Source organism: Dendroctonus ponderosae, unplaced genomic scaffold, assembly GCF_020466585.1.
Source record: "Dendroctonus ponderosae isolate FM_Combo_2020 unplaced genomic scaffold, Dpon_F_20191213v2 Dpon_F_20191213_1, whole genome shotgun sequence".
In the NCBI taxonomy this organism is placed as follows: Eukaryota; Metazoa; Arthropoda; class Insecta; order Coleoptera; family Curculionidae; genus Dendroctonus; species Dendroctonus ponderosae.
In genome coordinates, this window is record NW_026017110.1 from 22,360,993 (window position 1) to 22,381,894 (window position 20,902).

At 33.0% G+C, this 20,902-nt stretch overlaps 1 protein-coding gene across 2 annotated transcripts in view; it reads left to right on the plus strand.

Moving 5' to 3' along the window:
• LOC109538216 (homeobox protein Hox-C4a) overlaps positions 1-6,005 on the plus strand; it is a 34,183-nt gene extending 28,178 nt beyond the window's left edge. For both annotated transcript variants that reach the window (XM_048670248.1, XM_019905363.2), the window contains exon 6: positions 658-6,005. In XM_048670248.1, coding sequence (XP_048526205.1) covers positions 658-916 — 259 coding nt within the window. In that variant the 3' untranslated portion in view covers positions 917-6,005. The remainder of the gene's footprint in view (positions 1-657) is intronic.
• The last annotated feature ends 14,897 nt before the right edge of the window (positions 6,006-20,902 follow it).

Sequence of the window (20,902 nt, forward strand, 5' to 3'; positions counted from 1 at the left end):
AAATAGGAGCACTATTTATCAATCTGTAATAAAAGACTTGAGGAAATTCTGTCTTTTTTAAAGACAAAAATTTTTGAGGCGAAATACCCAAAAAGAAGTTTGTAAAAAATAAAAAAAGTTTTTTGTAATCAAAAAAATAGGAAAGAACTAGTTTTAAAGTTTAAAAACTGCCACCGAATGTTATAAGACAATTATCAATGAAAAAAATTGGTCAAGTTTGCCAGTAAATTAACTTTAATCTAATGTTGGTCAAAATAAATGTTTTCGGCGAAAAGACCGCAATGGTCGATAGCCTTCTCGACTGAATAAAAATATATTGTTGCAAAATTTGTGTACATAGGTAACACCTGCTTCCACTCCCCTTTCAATTAACACCTACCAGTTTCAATATTTATTTTTGAATCTCCTAATGCTAATAAAAGCTTTTAACAAGTTATCAATAAAAAGCCCCATCAATTATTTCAAACAAAAAATTAAAAAATCTGCAAGTAGCCCTAGTGCACTAACTACAAATATTATGCATTCAGTCTCTCCAGATATTGTTCATATCCTGATAGTTTACTCTTTGCACTTTAATCGAGTTTAAACCAAACCATTTATCGTGCGATAAAGTATTATTAGCCGATGGCATAGTAATATTTTTTCTCGTTTTTTCAGAGAGCCAATCGACGGTCTGGGTGATCATATGCTAGGCATGTCGTTGACGACCCACCAAATGCCCACCTCGATTTCAGGTCACTCACATGCCCACCCCATGAGCTCTTCTCTCCATCATAACAACCCCCTTATGGACTCGTCGATGAGCCACATGGGTGGTTCCTTAGGGGGTCCCACTATGGCTCCCCTTTCTTCGCCCCCAGGCTGCGGAGGCACGCCGCCAGTTATTAAACCGGATTACGACTTGACTGCATTGTAAGGGTAGGAGAGCTGGCAAAGCTACAAATTAATTAAACAATATGGGTGATGTTAATATGTACGTTTCGTTGGTCAGATCGTAGCTGAGTCTTAGGGTGAATGGTTTGATTATATGTTTACTTTTTAGATAAACTGATTGAAATAATGATGAAAGACATTGTTCAGTTATAGATTTGTAGAGTTTAATTTTAAGCAGTAATTTTAAATTCGTTCATTCAAGTTGCCATGTTTTCTTTGGGGAATTTTTAGGCAAATTAAATATTGTATGGTTGTAGTTTCGTAGTGAAATTGATTTATTACTTGCCCAACAAGGTTAATTTTTAATAGTGTAACAGAAGAGAAATGTGTTGTGATGCTTGTGGTTTTAAATGCTAAGTGAATTTAATAGTTTGACACTGGTGACTTAACAGTTTGCATCCAATTGGCTCTTGTCGATGAAAATCGATGAGGATTTAAATACGTTGTCTGTTGCGAGTTTAAAATTGATTAGAAACATGTGAATACCAAAAAACATTTAGTTAATTTTAAGCAACCCGAATTACAAAGTGAATATAGTTCGGATTGAAAATTAGTAGAATTTTGCTCAATTATTTCACCCACCTAAATATTGGATCAAACCGAACTCTGCTTGCACGACTAGAACACAAAAGGAACATTTAATTATTATTTTTTACCCATCTATATAATAAAAGCGCGTTTTCAGAACAGCAGGTAGACACTCAAAAGTTCTTTGTGTATAGTTTCCATGTTTCGTGTGAGCTCCGGTGAGATTTCTATCCCAGTAAAAAAGGAATAAATCTTCCGTAGTATCTCGATTGAAATGAATAACCACCGGACAATGAAAAAATAGTGTATTATTTGCCAAAATATCTGCATAATTAGTCATCAGCAAGTCCGATGTTGTTCAATTGGTACTGAATTATCCACGGCAGGGTAAAGGCTTCTACGGTAGGTTTTAGATCTAGGCTCCCCTGCAGTGTTCTAGTTTTCTCCAGACAATTTATTGAAGGATATTGACTATCAAAGAACGTGATGATTCGGCCATTGCTTGGAAAATTTTAACCGGATGAGCTTCAGTCCCTGCTGAAATTGATTAGGATACTTTCAGTGCCAATTCCCGCACTATCAGAGGCTATGACTTATGAACGATTATATTTTTATTAGTGAAGTTAAATTGCCTTTCCGAGTTGATCATCTAAGTCTGCTTGGCGAACAAGTATACTTTCTTACAGTTTCAGAACTAATAAATGAATTGTTCTGTCTCTGATTTAAGTGCTTTGAAGGCATTTTCCGTGCCAAAGCTGTTAATTCTCTTTGATGGTAATTAATCAAGATTTACATACGTTACCTGCTTTCTAGATTTGTGTTAACAGTTCTTCAATCGAACTATGTTTGAAAACCGGGCCTTGCCGGCAAGATTAACATTTAACGAAACAAACAGGTAATATTGCTAATTTTTAAAACCTAAATTATATATATAATTATATTTCCATATGTGAAATCATGTATGCCGGACAGCATTTGAATAATTTCATTCAATTTCCCGTATTCAAACCAGAACCGAATTTCATGAAACATTTAGTAGGATGATTAATTAATTGAATCTCGGGCTAGGTTACACGATATATCACATAATAGGTATAATGAGCCTCGTGTATTTAGGGAAAGTTCGGTTTCCAGTCGAATACTTCCTGTTCCAATATGATTTAATTTTGCTTCAGTATCGATATCAATAAACTATAATTTATTACCGTTTTTAAATATTGCATTAACATGCAAATTATTTTACATGTGTTTACTTCTGCCGTCGGTGATTTGGTCCAATTTATTGGAACAGCTCTGAAAAAGTAAGCCATACAAAGTCCTTACTGTTATGGAATTTAATTTGGTTCAGGTGAATATTATTCACAACCGATAAATTCAATTGTAAGACGACTATATTGAAAAAAAAAGTTGAGGGAGTTACAAGAGACACGAACTTTTCGTTGTTAACTAAAAAATAGTACACTACACAACTGACTTAAATGGATGTCTTTAATCTTTTATCAGCAAGTCTTGGAAACTAAAGATAAACCTTCAAATTTAGGGAAAACTCTGACCAAAATATTCAAGATTTAAAGAAGTTTATAGCTAACCCAGCTATAGATAGTCTTCTAATGCCAAAACCACTTATTTTGCAAAAATGCAAAAATGCACGTTGATATCGGCAATTCTATCGAGCCTTGATCACCACTGAAAGTAGTAGAAGACTTACGATTGTCATTACTAAACGCAATTGTAGTTAGTGATTGACCATACATACAATTCGGAGCAAACTATTTATTTTGCAGAATAAAACAGGACCATTATTTTTTGAAACCTTCACACATTAACCATGTAATGAACATTGACACATACCTAATAGAAAATTGCTATTTTTTTTACCGTACTTTGTGAAAACATAAGTAACCACCAACATTTTTGAAAATCAGCACAGAATTCCTGTCTTGTCACATGCACCAAAAGATAAAACTACGAACTTTTTGAGGTGATCAGCCAACAATTAAACACAATTTGCAGGCTTAGCTAGCTCATACTGATTAGTGATATTTTTAGATGTAGTGTTTAAAGTGTTTAACTTGCTTATTGTATGTCTGTAGTTTATTCCATATATATAAATTGCGCCGCGAAAGAAACCAATGCGTAAATCGTAATATTGTGATCGTTGCACGCGTTATTGATTTCCATATTATGCATTTACAATGAATTGCAAACGCCAGTTACAGTTATCTTCCATCTCTATGGTATGGTTATTAGACTCTGCGGGTGTTCCCAACGTTATATTATCTTACCCGTATTAAAGAATAGAATGTTTTCGACAAGAAATAATTGAACAAATAGTTATATGATGACGGTATGGTTGTATATACAGGGCTGTTTGATTTAAAGCTATTCTGATGGACTATTTAGTGAGGACGCATAACTCAACTGGTCAATTTTATCAGTTTTGCAACTTATTTTGCAAATAATCTGCGAATTGTTTCCCGACTTTAATTTATTTGGAAAAGTTGCTATATAAGAGCTATTAAGGACGTATTAATCCTCAACAATAATGTCCAATTTATTACATTTTACAGCCCATTTTAATTCCACTACTAAGCATGACAACGGGATTACCTGAGGAAAGTAATCATTTTTTGCCAGTCAGCTGTGTGTCGAACCTAAATTACCGAACCGCATTATCGACGTAAAAGCTGCTTCTTCTTCAGTCAGATATAAACATGTTCACTTTTGTAAGTAAAAACTCCCTTTTTCCACTACTAACCAAATCAAAGCCTGATGTTTGATTAGCAACGGCTAGTAATTCGCAAATTTCTGGTTTGAACGAACTCGCATTTTCAGTTTTTGACAAAGTAAGGTGCTGACAAATTGTACGTAAAGAAGCAGACCAAAAAAACAAGTCGTTACCAACGCTAATTCCCTGTGAGGGAAATGAATGACTACCCATGTTATAAGAAAAACCGTAAACGGGGTATAAGGCTCGCTAATGAACAAATTCGGATCAGTTTATCTATCAACAAATAATGTGATTAATGGAACAGTCTTGTAAACAATAGCTGGATAAAAGAATCATTTGGAGGTAACAGTGTCGATGTTTCTTTAAGTGCAGTTTAATAGTCATAATTGCTTTATAAATCGCTAAATTACGAAAATGTAAAAAAATAATTGTGACGCACATACTAACACGTAATTGGACAATTGAAAAAACAACGTGGCTCGTTTCATTCAGTAGAAATAGGTTTCAGATTTTTCTTTTCCTTCAAAATATGCAAATGAAGAAAGATTCCAAACGAGTTTTTCACGATAATAAAACTATACTTACTACGAATCACAAATAATAACAGATTTACTCAATGGCGTTCGAAAACAGCAACATAAAATTAAAATGAAAGTTAAAGAAAATGTAGGGAATGGAATGATAATCTGCCTCTATAAATTTCAACAACAGGTAGGTCAAAAATAAATTTATCTAAGCAATTTTTTTAATTGGATTTTGCCACATCGTATGCAAGCTTACTAAATCTTTACAACAAATTTGTCACTTGTTAATACGTAATTGTCATAAAGTAAGCGTAGGTTATAAAGCAAGTCTTATGATTCCGCAAATTTTGAAATTCAATGGATGAAGACTTGGCCATTTGGGTGGCCAGACTATTGTCCAATAGCGTTCCGCTTGCTGAATTTAATTTTATTCCGACCTATCCGGTCAATACAGCGTTACGAATGCTTATTTAGTACTTTTCATTTTCACAGCGCGTGCAAAATCCGGTAGAGTTCTACCCAGTAGTATGGAACAGGGTCTTAAGTCTTAATGCACGACACGAAAAGCAGCTGCCTGCTCAAATCCATCTAACAAAGTGGGACGTCTGTGCATTATATAAAGGATTTGAGTTTTAAATATTTTCGTTCTAGTATCACACGTACCAAATTTACTTTTAGCACTTAGATAAATTTCTTAGGAAAATTGTAGTGAGTTGGTCATTAAATGCGACTCTTTGAAGCTTCGAACTACGTGTTGACATTTTTGTTGTCTTCCTTCTGCCCTATAAAACCGCTTTTGGGCAAGCTTTCTTCAAGCTTGGCCTTCAAACCTACGCCAACTGAAAGTCTGATTTTTATTCAGTTAAACAGGATTCGCTTATGAGCTTGCTGGATGAGCTCTATTTGGATTCGCTCTTTATTCACGTTTCATTGTATTTGACATCAACCTTTCCAAATAAAGGAGCTTTCCATTTTACGTTTAAGTAACTATTGTTAGTAGATTTTATATTTAAAAAATTGACAAATGCGCAATTTCCTCCTTAATTCTCATCGACTGAGCATTGACTATTTTCACAGTTAGCGCCACAAAGAAGTGTCTGTATATTGTAAATACCTTATGAATTCGCTGAGCATAATTGTATCATACTATACTGTATTGGCTATTGTAAAATGAAACCATGAAATCAGTTGTAAGTTAGTGAAGGCCGTGTGATTTTTTTAATGTATGATAATGGTAAATATTTAATTGTACATATTCTTATTAGAAATAAACACATATATAAGGGCAATATGTGTTTTCAATTGAAAAATCCTATACCAAAACTTTCCCCACATTTCTCATTTTTTTCTCTAAGTTTTAACTATCACCTAATTTTCAACTGCAACTAATAAATATTCACCGGCCAAGTTCCGGTTGGTAGAACAAAACTGAAGACAATTCAATCTTACTGAAGTCGAAAGTGGTATATACAAATCAAACACCATGAAAGAAAATAGTACTGACTCATCGTCATAAATTACAACGCATCCATTGACAGCAAACGCGGTAGTGTTGCTGACGACATTGAAAAAATCTATTAAATCTATTAAGCAGGTTAATACTCTTGTCCAACTCACTTAAACACATTTTAATCAAGTTCATTTATCTTTGGAGTCTTTGAACTACAAGTGGCCTGTCTGCATTGTTGGGTTGTTTGAATCTGGGCTTTTGCCAATCATTGCCGATAAAAGATATTAAGCTAATTTCAATCTCCACTGGTATAGACCGGACAGTCGATATCTTGATTAGAACCTAATTTAATTTGTTTATAGAGAATATTTGATCAAAGCATTTACCTCTTCAGGGGGGGTTGATGGACAAATACAACTATAGTTTGTAGTTTATTCATCAACCCCTTTTTTAATACTTACATCTAATAATATTCAAAACAAATAGAAAATATCTGTTGTGAATTTGGAAAATGACCTGAAACTTAATTTAATATTTCCCCCTTCGACGGCAGTCTGGTTGGCAACATGGCGATGGGATAAACCCACAGGCCCCAAATATAATTGGTCGGCATGCGAGCCTGCTTCAAAAGCCTGACAGAAAATATATTTGACCCTCACACGAAATCATGTCATGTCGGCCAGTCGGTTTTTAAATGATTAGTCGGAGATGTGGAAGGAGAAAGCGAAAATCAAACCGCCAGATTGAGTTTGAAACGTATCAACAACACTGGGTATATAGGAGTTAAAACTGCAAAAATTTTAGAAACTGGTCATTGGGTTCACACTAACACGTATTTGAACCATTTTTTCTTCACTTTATTTTGAGTTCCCAGCTTCTCACATGGTCTCATTTGCAGTTTCTATAGCGTTATAGAAAAAAGTTCAAGATTTGTAATCTATTATTCCTTGAATGCAAATTAAACTAATAGAGTTGGACCTCCCTTCTTTCGTATACGTCGACATTCGATGAGACGTTTATCAAATGTTTGGCATAAAAATAAAAATAATTTCAAACAGAAGAAACTTCAAAAGAAACAAGTCCTCAATTATCTATTCAAAATGTTTGAGTATATAGAGTTTAACAATGAGCTTTCTTGCCTGATTAAAAGCTCCTATGTTATCTACTGGTAGTATAGACTTTTAAATCGTTGCTTTGAGAAACATTGTTTCTGAAGCAAATCTGAACGAAACTTAGGTATTTAAACATCTACCCTCAACGTTTAAACTTCAAATATGTTATTCAATTATATATGTCTTAGTTCCCAATTGCCACCCACATTCAGTCATCGGTTGATCACCCATGAAACCTTAAAAAAAAATTCGAAATCCTATGTTTAAACAAATTACCACAAATCGGCGAATTCAGGTAGAAGAAAAGCTTCCATTGTAAAAGTTTTAACATCAGATGTTAAAAATACACAGAAAAGTTAGAGCAAGATACAAAATATCCGGAGTTGCAAAGTAGAATTTGCATAACAAACTGAAAAGTTTTCCAAAACGTTCTCTAAATCAACCTAACGGTCGTCTCTAAATCGGTTCTCTAAATCAACCTAACGCATTACGACAGAAAATATCGATATCTTTTTATTTTCTTTCTTAAAAATTTTTATTCTTGTAGTTTCTTTCGCCTTACCTCTTCTTAAAAGTTGCAATTTCTGCTTTGAGCTTTGAAATGACTGCGATAGTCGCGCAGGTGATCATGGGACCAAATAATTAAAATTTACGGTGCCTTTCTTATAATAATATATGTATAATATTTTCCTATTTGCCATTTAGATTGTGCGGTATTATTATATTCTCTATGTCTTTCGGTGACATGGGTAGTTTCTCATGATGATGACTGGGGCCACAAAAGTCAATTCACCACATAGATACCCAATTATAATGTGAGAGAACCCAATTTCATGATTAAATGGTAAGTATAGGTACATAAGATAAATATCGGCTATGGAATAAAAATATTCTGTTATTAAAAAAGCAAGAAAATGTGCGTGCCCAAAATGCGACACCGTCTTTCTATTAATCATTATTAAAACTGTCGCGGTAATCGCTCCATGTAAACTTAACGTAATTACAAGCTAATATCTCCATTCCTGGACCCATCTGCTCGGAAAATACTCATTTAAATTCGCTCCTGCTGTCGAGCTGCAGGATGGAGCTGCGTTGCCGAAAATTTGCTTCAAATCCAGGAGAGAAATTAATTGACTCGACTTTAAGACAGTGGGTTAGGGGATAAACAAAAACACGGTTTAACTAAATGCACTGTTTAGCAGCTATCAGTGATGATTAGAACTTTAAATTTAAGTAACTAGTTTGATTAAAGAGTTTGCTTTGCCGACCGATTGTTTGGAGCAAATGGGGGACAAGCTAGTTATTTTTATATGTATGCTTATTTAAGACTATGGAAACATTCGGAAGCAAGGACTAATAAGAAAGTATCAGTTCCATAATGGCACAGAAAGGTATAAAAGAAGCAACGAACAGTTTTTATGTTTTTCCCATTGTTTTTATAAGCTTCAAGTATTCATTCTTCTACCGTTATGCCACTTTAGAGCATTGTGATAAAACGGGGCCTTAAAGGTTTACTACAAAGACAATAGATATTTTCTTTGAGCAAAGCCAACAAATACAATATGAAATTTAAGGTCCGAACCTACACAAATACAACTTAATTTTGGATAATATTTCAAAGCTCTACAGACTAAGTAAAGACAGGATTTATGGAAAACGGTTTCCATCATGTTATGAGCACGCACAGTTGCTTTAATTGTATAGGAAAAACTGAAATTCCATTTCAAGAATCCATAATAATTGTACCTTTAGTATAATAATGTAAATCAGTAGAGTTCCACATATTATGGGAACCGTTTTGAACATTAATTTTACCATTAGTCTAATATTCCATTTAAAAATAGGTTGTCAGCGAACAATTTCTGAATATCTTTTCATGAGGCTCAAAATACTTCAAATTTTCTTGATTTTCTTGTTAAGAACTTGTTCTGTTAAGAGAGAAATTATTGTAAAGTCTATTTCAAAATACATATTACTTGAAAGAAGTATTCGGATTGCCGTGTAAAAATTGTTTCAAAGAAAAGCTTTGTAAAGGCGTACAAATGTTCACTAAGGAAGTTCTGAATATAAAACAGCATATGCTAGATAAAATGTTACTTGTAAAATAAGTCATATTTCGCTACATTCATAGTGCATAACGTGTGAAGATCAGCTCCAATGATTCTACTTCCTTAACTGGTGGAATTTTATAGGTAAATTAATTTTACACTTGAAAGCAATAAAAATGGAGAAAGTGTAATTTTAAAAATTCCAAAAAATATTACAAGCATTAAAAACTGAGCTCAAAATTGAAGTTTGCTGTAAGTACTTCAAATAATAGCTCAACGGGTTGCAACTAAAAAGGTCCAGTTAAATTTAAAAGTTTATTGCTAGATAGTGGCTACGAATTTCTGCAGTTTCACCTTAAAGATTTTCCAGCGGAGCAGAAAGATTTATCCCAAGGGAGCGACCCAGTCAACGAATAAAGATTGAATGCTCGAGAAAGTCGTAATAAGAAAAAATCCAATCTTGTAAAAAGTTTTATTTCCGGTCAGCCGAGCACGACGAAAACCTCTTCATTCGGAGTTTTCCGGTAGCAGCTTTTTTCCATTTTCTTGCTAAGTAAGTAAGTTTCCGTGAATCCATATTTCTTTCTTAGGGTCAATAAAAAAGTGACAGCTTTTCGGTCGACTGTACTTGACGACAAGCCAAACGGCAAAACCATTCGAAAAGGGACCAACTTTTCCCAACAGTATGTGAGTGCGAGGGCCCTTCACAACAGGCCTATTATGTTGGCGAAATTGCTTTTTTGATTAGACGGAACAAATGTTACTATTTTTGGTACATTTAATTGCACTTTTCGATTTGTTAGAGGCAAGGTTACCACGCTATTGAGATTATCCGGAAATTAAGTGGCGACTCCAGATTAAGCGTTGAAAACGAGCTACTTATAAATGTTATAACTATAGCAGATTAAGCTACTGGTTCTTGATTTATTTAGAACTGAGATAGTCAAGATGAAGAATACATTTCGGTTAATTTTTGTGTTGAAGATCTACAACTTAATTCTGAGTTTACGGCGCCATTGCCTTACTTGATTTAATTCATATGCAGGAATACTCAAAGGTCCCCCCAAAAATCTATTTCTCTTTTTGAACTATTGCGACTCGGTCATGCGGGGCTCTATGGAAGGCGGTTCAGAAACTATATTCAGTAGGGGACAAAAACTTGAATGTGCTTATTTCTTTCGAATTAAATCGAAAATCTATAAAGACAGTATGTTTACTATCTTAGTATGAATAATTAACATATCTGATTTTTTAGGAATTTGGCAACATCACACGTCTAGAGAATGAAATGTAGACTGTATTTTCGAAGACTATCTGATGTTTCATATTTTATATTTTCTAATTTTCAATTTAGAGCGCTGAAATGAATTTATTTACTTAGAAATTCAAATTATGTGAAGTTCTGCATTTAATTGAAAACTATTATTTTTTGAACGACTTTCAAAAGTGGTTTTATAAAATTTTTGATATGTTTACTCGCCAGTCAACACGTACCTATTTATAAAGTTTCATTCAGTAGTTAGTAGCAAAAATTACCGAATTATTATTTATACTTCTTTTCATATTATTTCATATTCATTCATCATTGAGTTTTTCATTTGTCAAGTACGATGTTAGAATTATAAAATAATAATACGAAGAGATAAGAAAATACAATAACATGTTTCTTTCAATTCTTTCTAACAAAATGAAAACATTTCATTAAAAATAGGGTTTTTTGTTTGTTTTTTGTTGTTTAAAGACAGTATATTTTTTTACTTGCCTTCTTAAAGAGAGGCGCTTCAGATTTTTGACGAAGTCAATTATTGTCAAGAAGGTCTAAATACTGCTGTAGAATAATAAAATAATGTAAAATTGTAAAATAACAAGTAATAATTTTACATGTAATCAGAAAGCTAATATAAATAGATCTTAAAGAGAATAGCTAGATGTATTACCGCTGAGCAATGTAATGAACTTAACCTACTATTTTGCTTTGGAAAAAGAGCATGAAGTTAGAACTTTAAGAAACAATATGTTATATAATAAACGCGCAAAAAAATATGCCTACTGAAATTGTCCTCTGAGTTTCTTCCAATGGAAATTGGTTAATTTCTTGAAAACTTCTAGATTAATTGCTAAATTCCAGCTACTCGACCCATTAAGCTAAATAAGTTTGAATGAAGTTACAAGCTCCTTTCGATCGCTTAAATAGCAATTCTTCAAAATATTTTTAAGACTTCGTAAGTTGCCAACCGATTACTCAATTTAATGCATTTAAGGAAATTTTTCTCCAATTCTCAATGACTCATAGAATTTTGCATCACTTCTCAAGGATATTGGAAAAACATCGGATTTTCTCATTGTAATACAGATATTCTCTGACTCATGGATCCCTTCTTTAGTCGCCCAGAACACAATAGTCCCGACCCTTCCGATTACCACCCTAGGCTGCCCTGCCAATCTCGGCAAGGGAATATTCTTGGCCGGACTATTTTTATTTGCGCTGCCTTAAAATGGCGAATAGCTACCATCTCCCTGTAATAAACAAAACAAAAGGGGACCCTTTTGATGCCAGAAAAACATCACTATATTTAATATTTGAGTACGGTTTGACATTTTCGGCTGCACCATCTCGTATATATAACTAGAGGTCTTAAAAAGAGCCTGACTTCGATGGAAATATTTTATTGACTTTAAATTGGCCCGAGTTGGAATCTTGTTAAACGTCGAAGTTGTATAGAAATGCTTGAGTATGGTTAACAAGAGCAAATAAAAGATTGTCATATATTCCAAAGCTCCTACTGGTCGAGTCAATATTACCTTGGCCTTTTCCTCATACATGCTTATTATAATGATATATAGGGCTCAATATGCTTATGCGAACAGATTGACCGCATTTGCACCATAAATGCAATTGAAATCAGGAAATAACTTTAGCGGATTTTCAAATTGCGTTAACGTTAATGAATAAGCGAGTTGATAAGTGAGAATTAACCTGATAACTGAGGCCAAAAATTTCCTCTAGATATCTATCAACCAATTTATTGTCATTAAAACGAAGCCAATTGATCACAAAAGATGCAGGGACAGAACACCAAACGCAGAAAAATGCGCTTCCGCTCATTCATTCGTAATCAAGTTCAAACGTTCTAAATAATCTCAGGTAAATATGAATTAAGATACGAGAAAAATGACAAAGCAAAAAAACAATACAAAGTGCGAAAAAAAATGTTACTGAGAAACAGCCGGCATAGGTATAATAAGCACCAAATGCCGTAGGTAATCAAATATGATATTTTAACATCAAAACAATCTGTAACCATACTCTGCTTCAAGTGATAAACTGGCTTGGAAAAATCTAGTCATGTTAAAATAAATTAATAACTATATTTTCTGGCGAATGGTAAGGCATTGGAACGGTAAGTGCCTATACATAAAATAAAAAATGAAATAATGTTTCATACTTTTTCTAGGCAATCAGCACGCTTCGAATCACACTGGCCAATAAAATAATCATTAGCCCTGCCACATTAGTCATTAAGCGACATCAAACGAATCAAAAATAAAAAAGACCCAGTAAATGATGTTTTTGCGCCAAATTAAAAACGAATCAATCACAAAAGGATTCGGCGAGGCGCCCTTAATGTAATAAAACAATTATTCAAAGTTACCATAATTCAAAGTGATTCTATTAACGGCTCGGTTTTGCAAAGTCATCGAAAAAACTGAAGAGATTGATTATGACCGGAGCGTTACAAGTGAAAATTTGTTTGAAGTAGCTTCGGTGTCACACAGAGATAGAAGTAGTGATAGTTAATGATTGTTTTCGAATGTTGTATCAAGTTCAAAGGCGTCGTTATAGAAGACTGGTAGCTTAGATTTTGTGGTCTTTATTTGTAACGTGCCAGTTGCTTGATACTTCCTGAATGTTATCTAAATTTCAATTATTTACGTTTCCCGTAAAATACGACTTTTAATCTATAACTCCAAATTAGAGTAGTTTCCAAAACACAAGAATAAAAATTATAAATAATAAAGAAAGTTTAAAGTCACACGGTACTGCGTGGAATCCTTTATGGATTCCTTGTATTTTCTTAAAAGTGAAGGAAAATTATTAATATAAACTTTATTAAATTCAAAATTCTGACCGGCACTTAGGAAGGTAGAAATATAGAAGATGGACAACCGAACAGGACTCAGCAAATTTGATACTTATGTGATTCTAGCTAGAAAACGATACTCAATTTCCTTCAGAAAGAATAACCTTTTTTCTGAGGTCAAGAACAGTTTCATTCAGTTGTTGACAAAAAGCAACTGCGAAAAACAAACCATTGCATTAACTGATTGAATTTTAAAATTAAAAATAAAATTTTAAACTAAATACCTGATATGTTTTTGAAAACGCTCACATTTACTTAAACTGCACATTAAAAACGAATAATAAAATTAGTTAAATAAAAGAATGTTGATATGAAATCGGCACCCTTGACCTGTTTAAGCAAATTTTTAAATACAAACGATTTACAAATATTTGGAATGGCTTTTCTATAAGAAAACGGTTCTTTGTGGAATCAAAGGGCAGTTGTTGGACATAATAATTGGAGAAAAGATGTAAAACATTGGAAAATAAGAAAAACTATTGTCTACTATCATATCAAATTATACTGCTTTTAATTAATCTGACAAAAGAAAAAAATACATAATTTTTAGATATTTTAACTCATAAATCCCATAGGGCTGAGTTAATTTTCTAAGCTAGGTAGGTACTTTAAGCATTAGTATTTTCAATTTTAATTCATATTTCTTCAGTTGCCAGGGTCCTAAAACAACACTTATTCATTCTTTCTACAAAAAAAATCATGTGACAGTGATATACCTAAGTAAACCTTATCGTTGTAAACTTTTTATTTGTAATTTTATACAGTGATTTGCCTGTATATTGATATAAGTACCTACTTAAAATTTGCTCACAGGAACAATCTTCTCAAAGAAACAAACCTTCTCAAACCTTCTCTTTTTCCTTTAAAAATATATTGGAACAAGTTATTATGAAGAATGATTGGTTCTGTTGATTGACTTTTAATTATTTTATTATTTGTAAAATTATAATTAATTTTACATTTACATACATACTATTAAGAATTATGTAATAATGTCGAACATATTTCAATACAAAATGTATTTGTTAATACTACTGTTAATACTACTGTACTTACTGATTATTTTTTATAAATTATAATCTTTATCTGCTTCCAATCTAATCATATTGATCATTGATAAATTTGTGAAATATTTCTGACTGCTGAAACATAGACAACTTTATGTTATAATACTTTTGTTATTAAGTAAATAAAACACTGAGGTACTTGTTTCAATGGGTGAATGTTTTATGAAGTGAATTTGGATGTTTTCTCAAGAATCATCAAGAAGAATTGCCCGCGTTCGTACAAGGAAAACGTCATTATTAGTTCAATATTAGTTAGGTGGGATTGCACTTAAAAAAATTGATATACAGGGTGATTCAAAATTGGCGTCATTCCTTTTAAGGGGTGATAGAGGCTACCTTGGGGAGTACAGGAAAAATATTGACAATTTTTTTTTAGAAAATTTCTAGAAGATTGACAGTTGAAGATCGAATTTCAACTCTGTTATTAAGTATTATTTAGAAATTCTTCCATGTTTAATTGGTAGCATATTGGAATACTTAAGCATTTAAAAAGAAAAATTACGATCTTTGCTTCAAATTACGAAAATTTTGAATATCAAAAAAGTTCTCTTCTACAATTTTTTGATGAAAAGGCACAGCGGAAATGATGTTTTTTCTCATTAACAGATAGTTACAGGTGAATAGCCCTTGTCAATCATAACAACAATTTGTCAAACTGTGACTTACTTTGAATTTCCTTTCACGAATTTGCGGATATGCGATTAGTTCAGGGGAAATGCTACAAACTACATAGTATATAGAGAGATATATAGAACCACTCTCCTCCAAAGGAGAGTGGTTCCAGGAATATAGTGGACGACAATCGATGTTCGGGTTCCAGACACAGGGTTCGGGTTCCAGACACAATACTTATTCAAGTATTGGACATAATCGATTCAGGGCCTTCTAGAGGCACTCAGATCACAATAACTAACACGTTCTCAAGCACCAAATAAATACCGAGGAAGGGGTACATTCCTACCACGTTTGTACGATACACACAGCACAAGGAGATACAAATGGAGCAGGAGTTAATTAACTGAATACGAGAAGCTGCTTGATGAGAGTGGATAACAAGAAGATTACCCAGGCACTAGCTTATTTGGAGTTAACCATTCAAATGTTTGGTGTTGTATGGTTGATTTTTAAACATCGATATTCGAGGTTATGAGAACAGGTTGACATTTCGTCAACAAATCTTGTTGAATTTACCGTTTATCCTTGTCTATCTTATTGTCAGTTTGTATAATTCCATGATTACCGGAGCTTTAAATAATTACGAAGCAACAAGTATTTGCGCAATGTTAATTATGCAGAATACCTTGAAAAACATTGCTGCCGTATTTCTGATATAGTTTTTTGCAAATTTCTCAGTTTTTAATAACAACTAATTTCTTTTACTATTTTTTCTCTACTCCTATAACAGCGCCAGAAAACACCTCCAGAGGCATGACGCCAATTTTTAATCACCCTGTATAATGTCGGTTTATAAACCTTTTGGATGTAGAACTTGGTATTTGAAGCTGATACCTTATGACGCAAGAACCAAAAGCCGGACTTAGATCTTTAATCACCCTTCTGTCACCAACAAAATAAACAACAGACTAATTTGTTTAGTGCCCTCTGGGAGTTTCAATGCGACTTAGGTAAGTAAGGGGCCGCATCCGAACAATTAACAAAGAATGACCATTTCAGTAACTGTTCCGAGTTTAAATAATGCTTTAACTGACAGACGCCCGTTGGGACTGGTCAGCTTTCCTGGATTTGTGTCTTTCAACCCTTTGTCCGAAAAATCGTTAAACGCTACCGGCCTTTGCAGCGGTCTCACATCGAAAACTTTACTAATACAAAAGAATTTAAGACGTTAGGCATACAATTAAGTGATGGACAATTTTGCATGGAATTGGTTTGACTTTCGCTTTCGGAGTCTTTATCAGAAACGATGTGTCAACTTTGTTAAAAAGCATTCTTCTTAACATGGAGCTTTGTTAATTTGTGGAGTGAAAAATGATGTCGAGAACCAAGAAACAGCAATATTGAATGAAAACCGTTCTGAAACAAATATTTTCTTCAGTTGAGATGCTTGATATAAAAGTTCAGAATTCATTTTTAATTATAGGTATATTTTTTGCAGACACAAAAACCACTCTTTTAAACAAAATCAATAGCTCAGACTTTCAATATAAATAAGGACATTACTATATATATATATATATTATAATATTATATCTAATATTTTTACTATAATGGTCTCTATTTCAGAAATAATGGTACATAAAAAATCTTAAATCACAAACACCCAATGCTTCAGATACCCGCATTATTAATGCCGACAGTGGCAATTTTCCGTTGAGTTACAATGTTCCAATGCAATTTTGTTTACAGATATGGACTTTATTCCCTTAAGTTTTGGATGATGTTTCGATTGACTTACGCCTAAGTTACAGACGCTTAGATCAATCACACTAAAAATTCAAAACAATTCACAAATTAAAAACAAAACTCTTAGTTCAGTTCATTTGAAATATGAAAGTTTTAATCATTTATCGTTATACCCAGTAATAGAGCCAAAAGCTTGTGAATTTTTCATTTAGTTCTAATCGACTTTAGCCTTTAGTCAACTAATTTTCTTATTGGTTGTCTAATGTATTTCTCTTGTGTTTTGTTCAATAAGATTAAAATAAAATAATTTTATGCCGAATATTTCATATAAATTAAAGTTCAGAAAAGTACTGGAATAGTTGTGCACGGCATTACGAAGCAGAAAAATGGTCTGTAGTAGGCAGCCAAAGGTCAATTGGAGCAAGTGAAGTCTCTGCAACCAAATATTGATAATTCAGAAAAATGTTAATCAAGTTACACCAAAAGGCTCTTAATTAACGACAGTAAATCACTACATACAGGCCTAGTTGTTTTTTAGGATAGGATTCCTAACCATGCAACAAGCCGCGAGGCATGCTTTCAATTGCTCATAATTAATATCAGCCTAATGATGCTGTCGTTACGCGAAGAGACGCCCATGTGACTGGAATTCATTTACTCGAAAATAAATTATTGCGTCGACAACCCTAAAACGTAATTACAGCTTATCGTCAAAACGTTAGCGTAAACCAAATTAGTTTCACCTCCCTCGTATGCTTTCGAGAAATTGCCACTTGCTTAAAGGACACCCTGTGTAAGCAGCGCATATATCACTTAAAAATTAGTGTTAAATCAGGGCGAAATTAGCACTAATTTTCATCGAATAATTTCGGTTTTAGGCTGGTGCAAATAGATCATGTGGAAATTGTTGCTGAGGTTTGAACTTCAAGAAAAAATTAAAACACTAAAATACTGGAAATAGAATCTATGAAACTATCAGTTAATGACAAAACACATCATTGCAGCTTCATCAAAAAATTTCAGAAAATATATATTTTTTTAAATAAAAAATTTGCATAATTTGAAGCAAAGATCGTAATTTTTCTTTTTGAATGTGTAAGTATTCCAATATGCTACCAATTAAACATGAAACGATTTAAAAATAGTGCTTAATAACAAAGTTGGAATTCGATTTTTAACTGTTCATATTTTCTAGAATTTATCGAAAAAAAATTTCAATATTGTTCTCTTACTCTATAAGTGAGCCATTATTACCCCTTAAAAGGAATGACGCCAATTTTGAATCACCCTGTACAATATGCCCACCGGACATAAAATTCGACATTTTCTGGGCAGTTAAGCCTCAATTTTCTTGCAGGGTAGTTATGGTAAAATATACCATATTGACAAAGCAGAAGCTGTGCTCGAGATTTCTACTTCTTTTAAATTATATGTCATATTTTTGAGGAGCTAGATATAGGTAACCTTTAAACTATTCCGAAGGAAATTTTGGTTTCCATTAGCATCTGCCATCAAGTGCAGCGTGTTTCATTGAAATTAAGCAAGTTATTACCGTTCAAAACGTGCAATTATTTGAACACAGTTTTGGGACACCCTGAGTGCCTTAGTCTAATTTTTACTAATTTGTCACACAATTGTGCCTATAGGTAGCTGCAAAGAAGAATTTGGATTAGAAACTGAAAATGCCTGTTGATATTTTAAAATAAAAAATAACAATTGTAATTTTTTTGAAACTGGTCAGAAAAAATTAATCGATCCACGTACAGAGCAAAGTCATTTAAGGTTGAGTATGGTTTGTAAATTACTAACTGATCAATTGACAAGGAGCCTACTTTCAGCTGAAGGGCAGCTAATCTTACTATTGATGACAGGCTGAAATTCATGGAGATATTCCCGTTCAAACAAAATTAGCCAATTTAAATGCCTCCTCTGGTCTCCGATGATTTTCGTAGTTCGCCCGAGGCTCCCGGAAATTGGCATGACTTAAATTAAGCTGTCGACTGTTTAAATCAGCCTAAATGAGTTCTTCCTTACTGCCACACAAATGTTTCAATAAACAAAATAACGGTAATTCACCAGTCAACAGTAATGATATTTTGTAGTCAGTTTCAATAAAAGAATCGACTGAAAACCGATTCTCATCCAATGCACTTTTCAGAGATTTAGTATTCAATTAATCATATCTGTACTCTCTTGGCCTAGTAGTTCTCATAACGATCTATCTCAGTCACAATACGTGATCCGCATTAGGGAATCGTCTAGCCATTCCCCTCCAGCAATCACAAAAGTAAAAGTGCTGGAAACAATTAATGAAACACATGATCCTGTGGGTTTCCACGAAAGGCAGCTTGATTAAAAGCAGACAATCCGTAATTGGAGAGAGGCTTCTGAGAACGCGATGAGAACTGCCCCTTGTAAATAATTAAGGAGAGAAAAATCGGCAAAGGTAGGAAAATAATTGCCCCACACTTTGATTATTGTGTATTATCTTCCGTGGGGTCTGTAATTTTTTTTTAAGACTGGAAATGCTGTTATTTAGTGTATAATTCTAAGTAAGTGCATGGCCTAATTCACCTCGCCCTTAGAAGAACTGTATGATATGGGAGTACTCTATGTTTCCTTAACAAATGTATTAAATGCAAGAGACCATAAATAACTTTTTGCTTCACTCAATTAAACATTGACGAATATGCTAGGCGTGAATAGGTGACATTATTATAGAACCCAGGGCACCTAAATTTAATAAATATGTACCGATTACACTTATTTGTATTATTATTTTTTTCACTTTTCACAATAAAACTTTCTATTTTCAAATTGTTCTCTAGATTATTTTTTTGGCGTCAATTTACATGACACAACTTCGAAACGAAAAATCTGCCGAATGAATTTGAAAGCAGACATTTAAGTTCAAAGTTAAACCGAAATCAGACAAAATGTATTTTATTACCTACTTTGTATAATTTTTTGCAATAAGTAATAAATACTCAAGACTAGGTATAGTACATAATTAATAAGAACAAAAATTGTATAGTAGTACATTTCCTGTATGTTCTCTATCTATCGTTCAAACGATTTTGATATATGCAGTGTATGCTTAAGTTGCCAAGTTCTTGTTGTTCTAGAAACTAAAATGCAATTATTAGATATTACATTTTTTCAGTCGCGTACACGGTCAGCCAAAACAGGGTTTGATCAGAACTCAAAATCCTGTTTAATTATCTCATTAGTCCTATTTTCTATAGCCAACTATAGGGTTTGTTGTGATTCCATTAATAATTAATTTAATTATTATTGTATGACAGAGCAACCTAAATTACATGTAACTACAAATAAATTTGCACTGCCATTGTAGACATTCGTTTCAAAAATGCAAAAACTATTTTTTTTTGCATAATGATGTAATTGCATATTTAAACTCGGTGCTTAATTCCGATTTCTGATAGGCACCTATATTTATTTAAAACTTTCGATATTGTCAAAAATCAACGAAAATTAATCTTAGGCAAAATTATTAGTTTTTGACAAACCCAAACATACCTACCTAGGTTTGGAAAAATTAAATATTTCATAATTTCAGTTTATGTTTTGCATGATGAGTCTCATTTAATCAAAACTAAAAACTGCATACAAAAATCTACTACTCATTTTTTTAAACAAATTTTCTTCAAATTACCTTGTTTTCACTATTTATTACCAACGTGATAATTACGTACAGAGACCATTAAACAAACTACCACAAAACAAAATTTTCACGTACTTAACTACATTTACACTTGTGATTGTCGAGAAAAATAGGGAAAAAAACAATAGTGGGATGAAAGGCACATTTGATCCTAAGCTTCAGTTGTGATCAAGATTTTTTAGCACTTGCCTTTCATCTTTGATATTTCCATAAATAAAGGTACTTTACTCGTTAACAAAACTAATATTATTTAAACTTCGCATACGTCTGCAACAATTTAAATTTGATAATTGCATTTTAAATTTAAGTACATGCAGAACG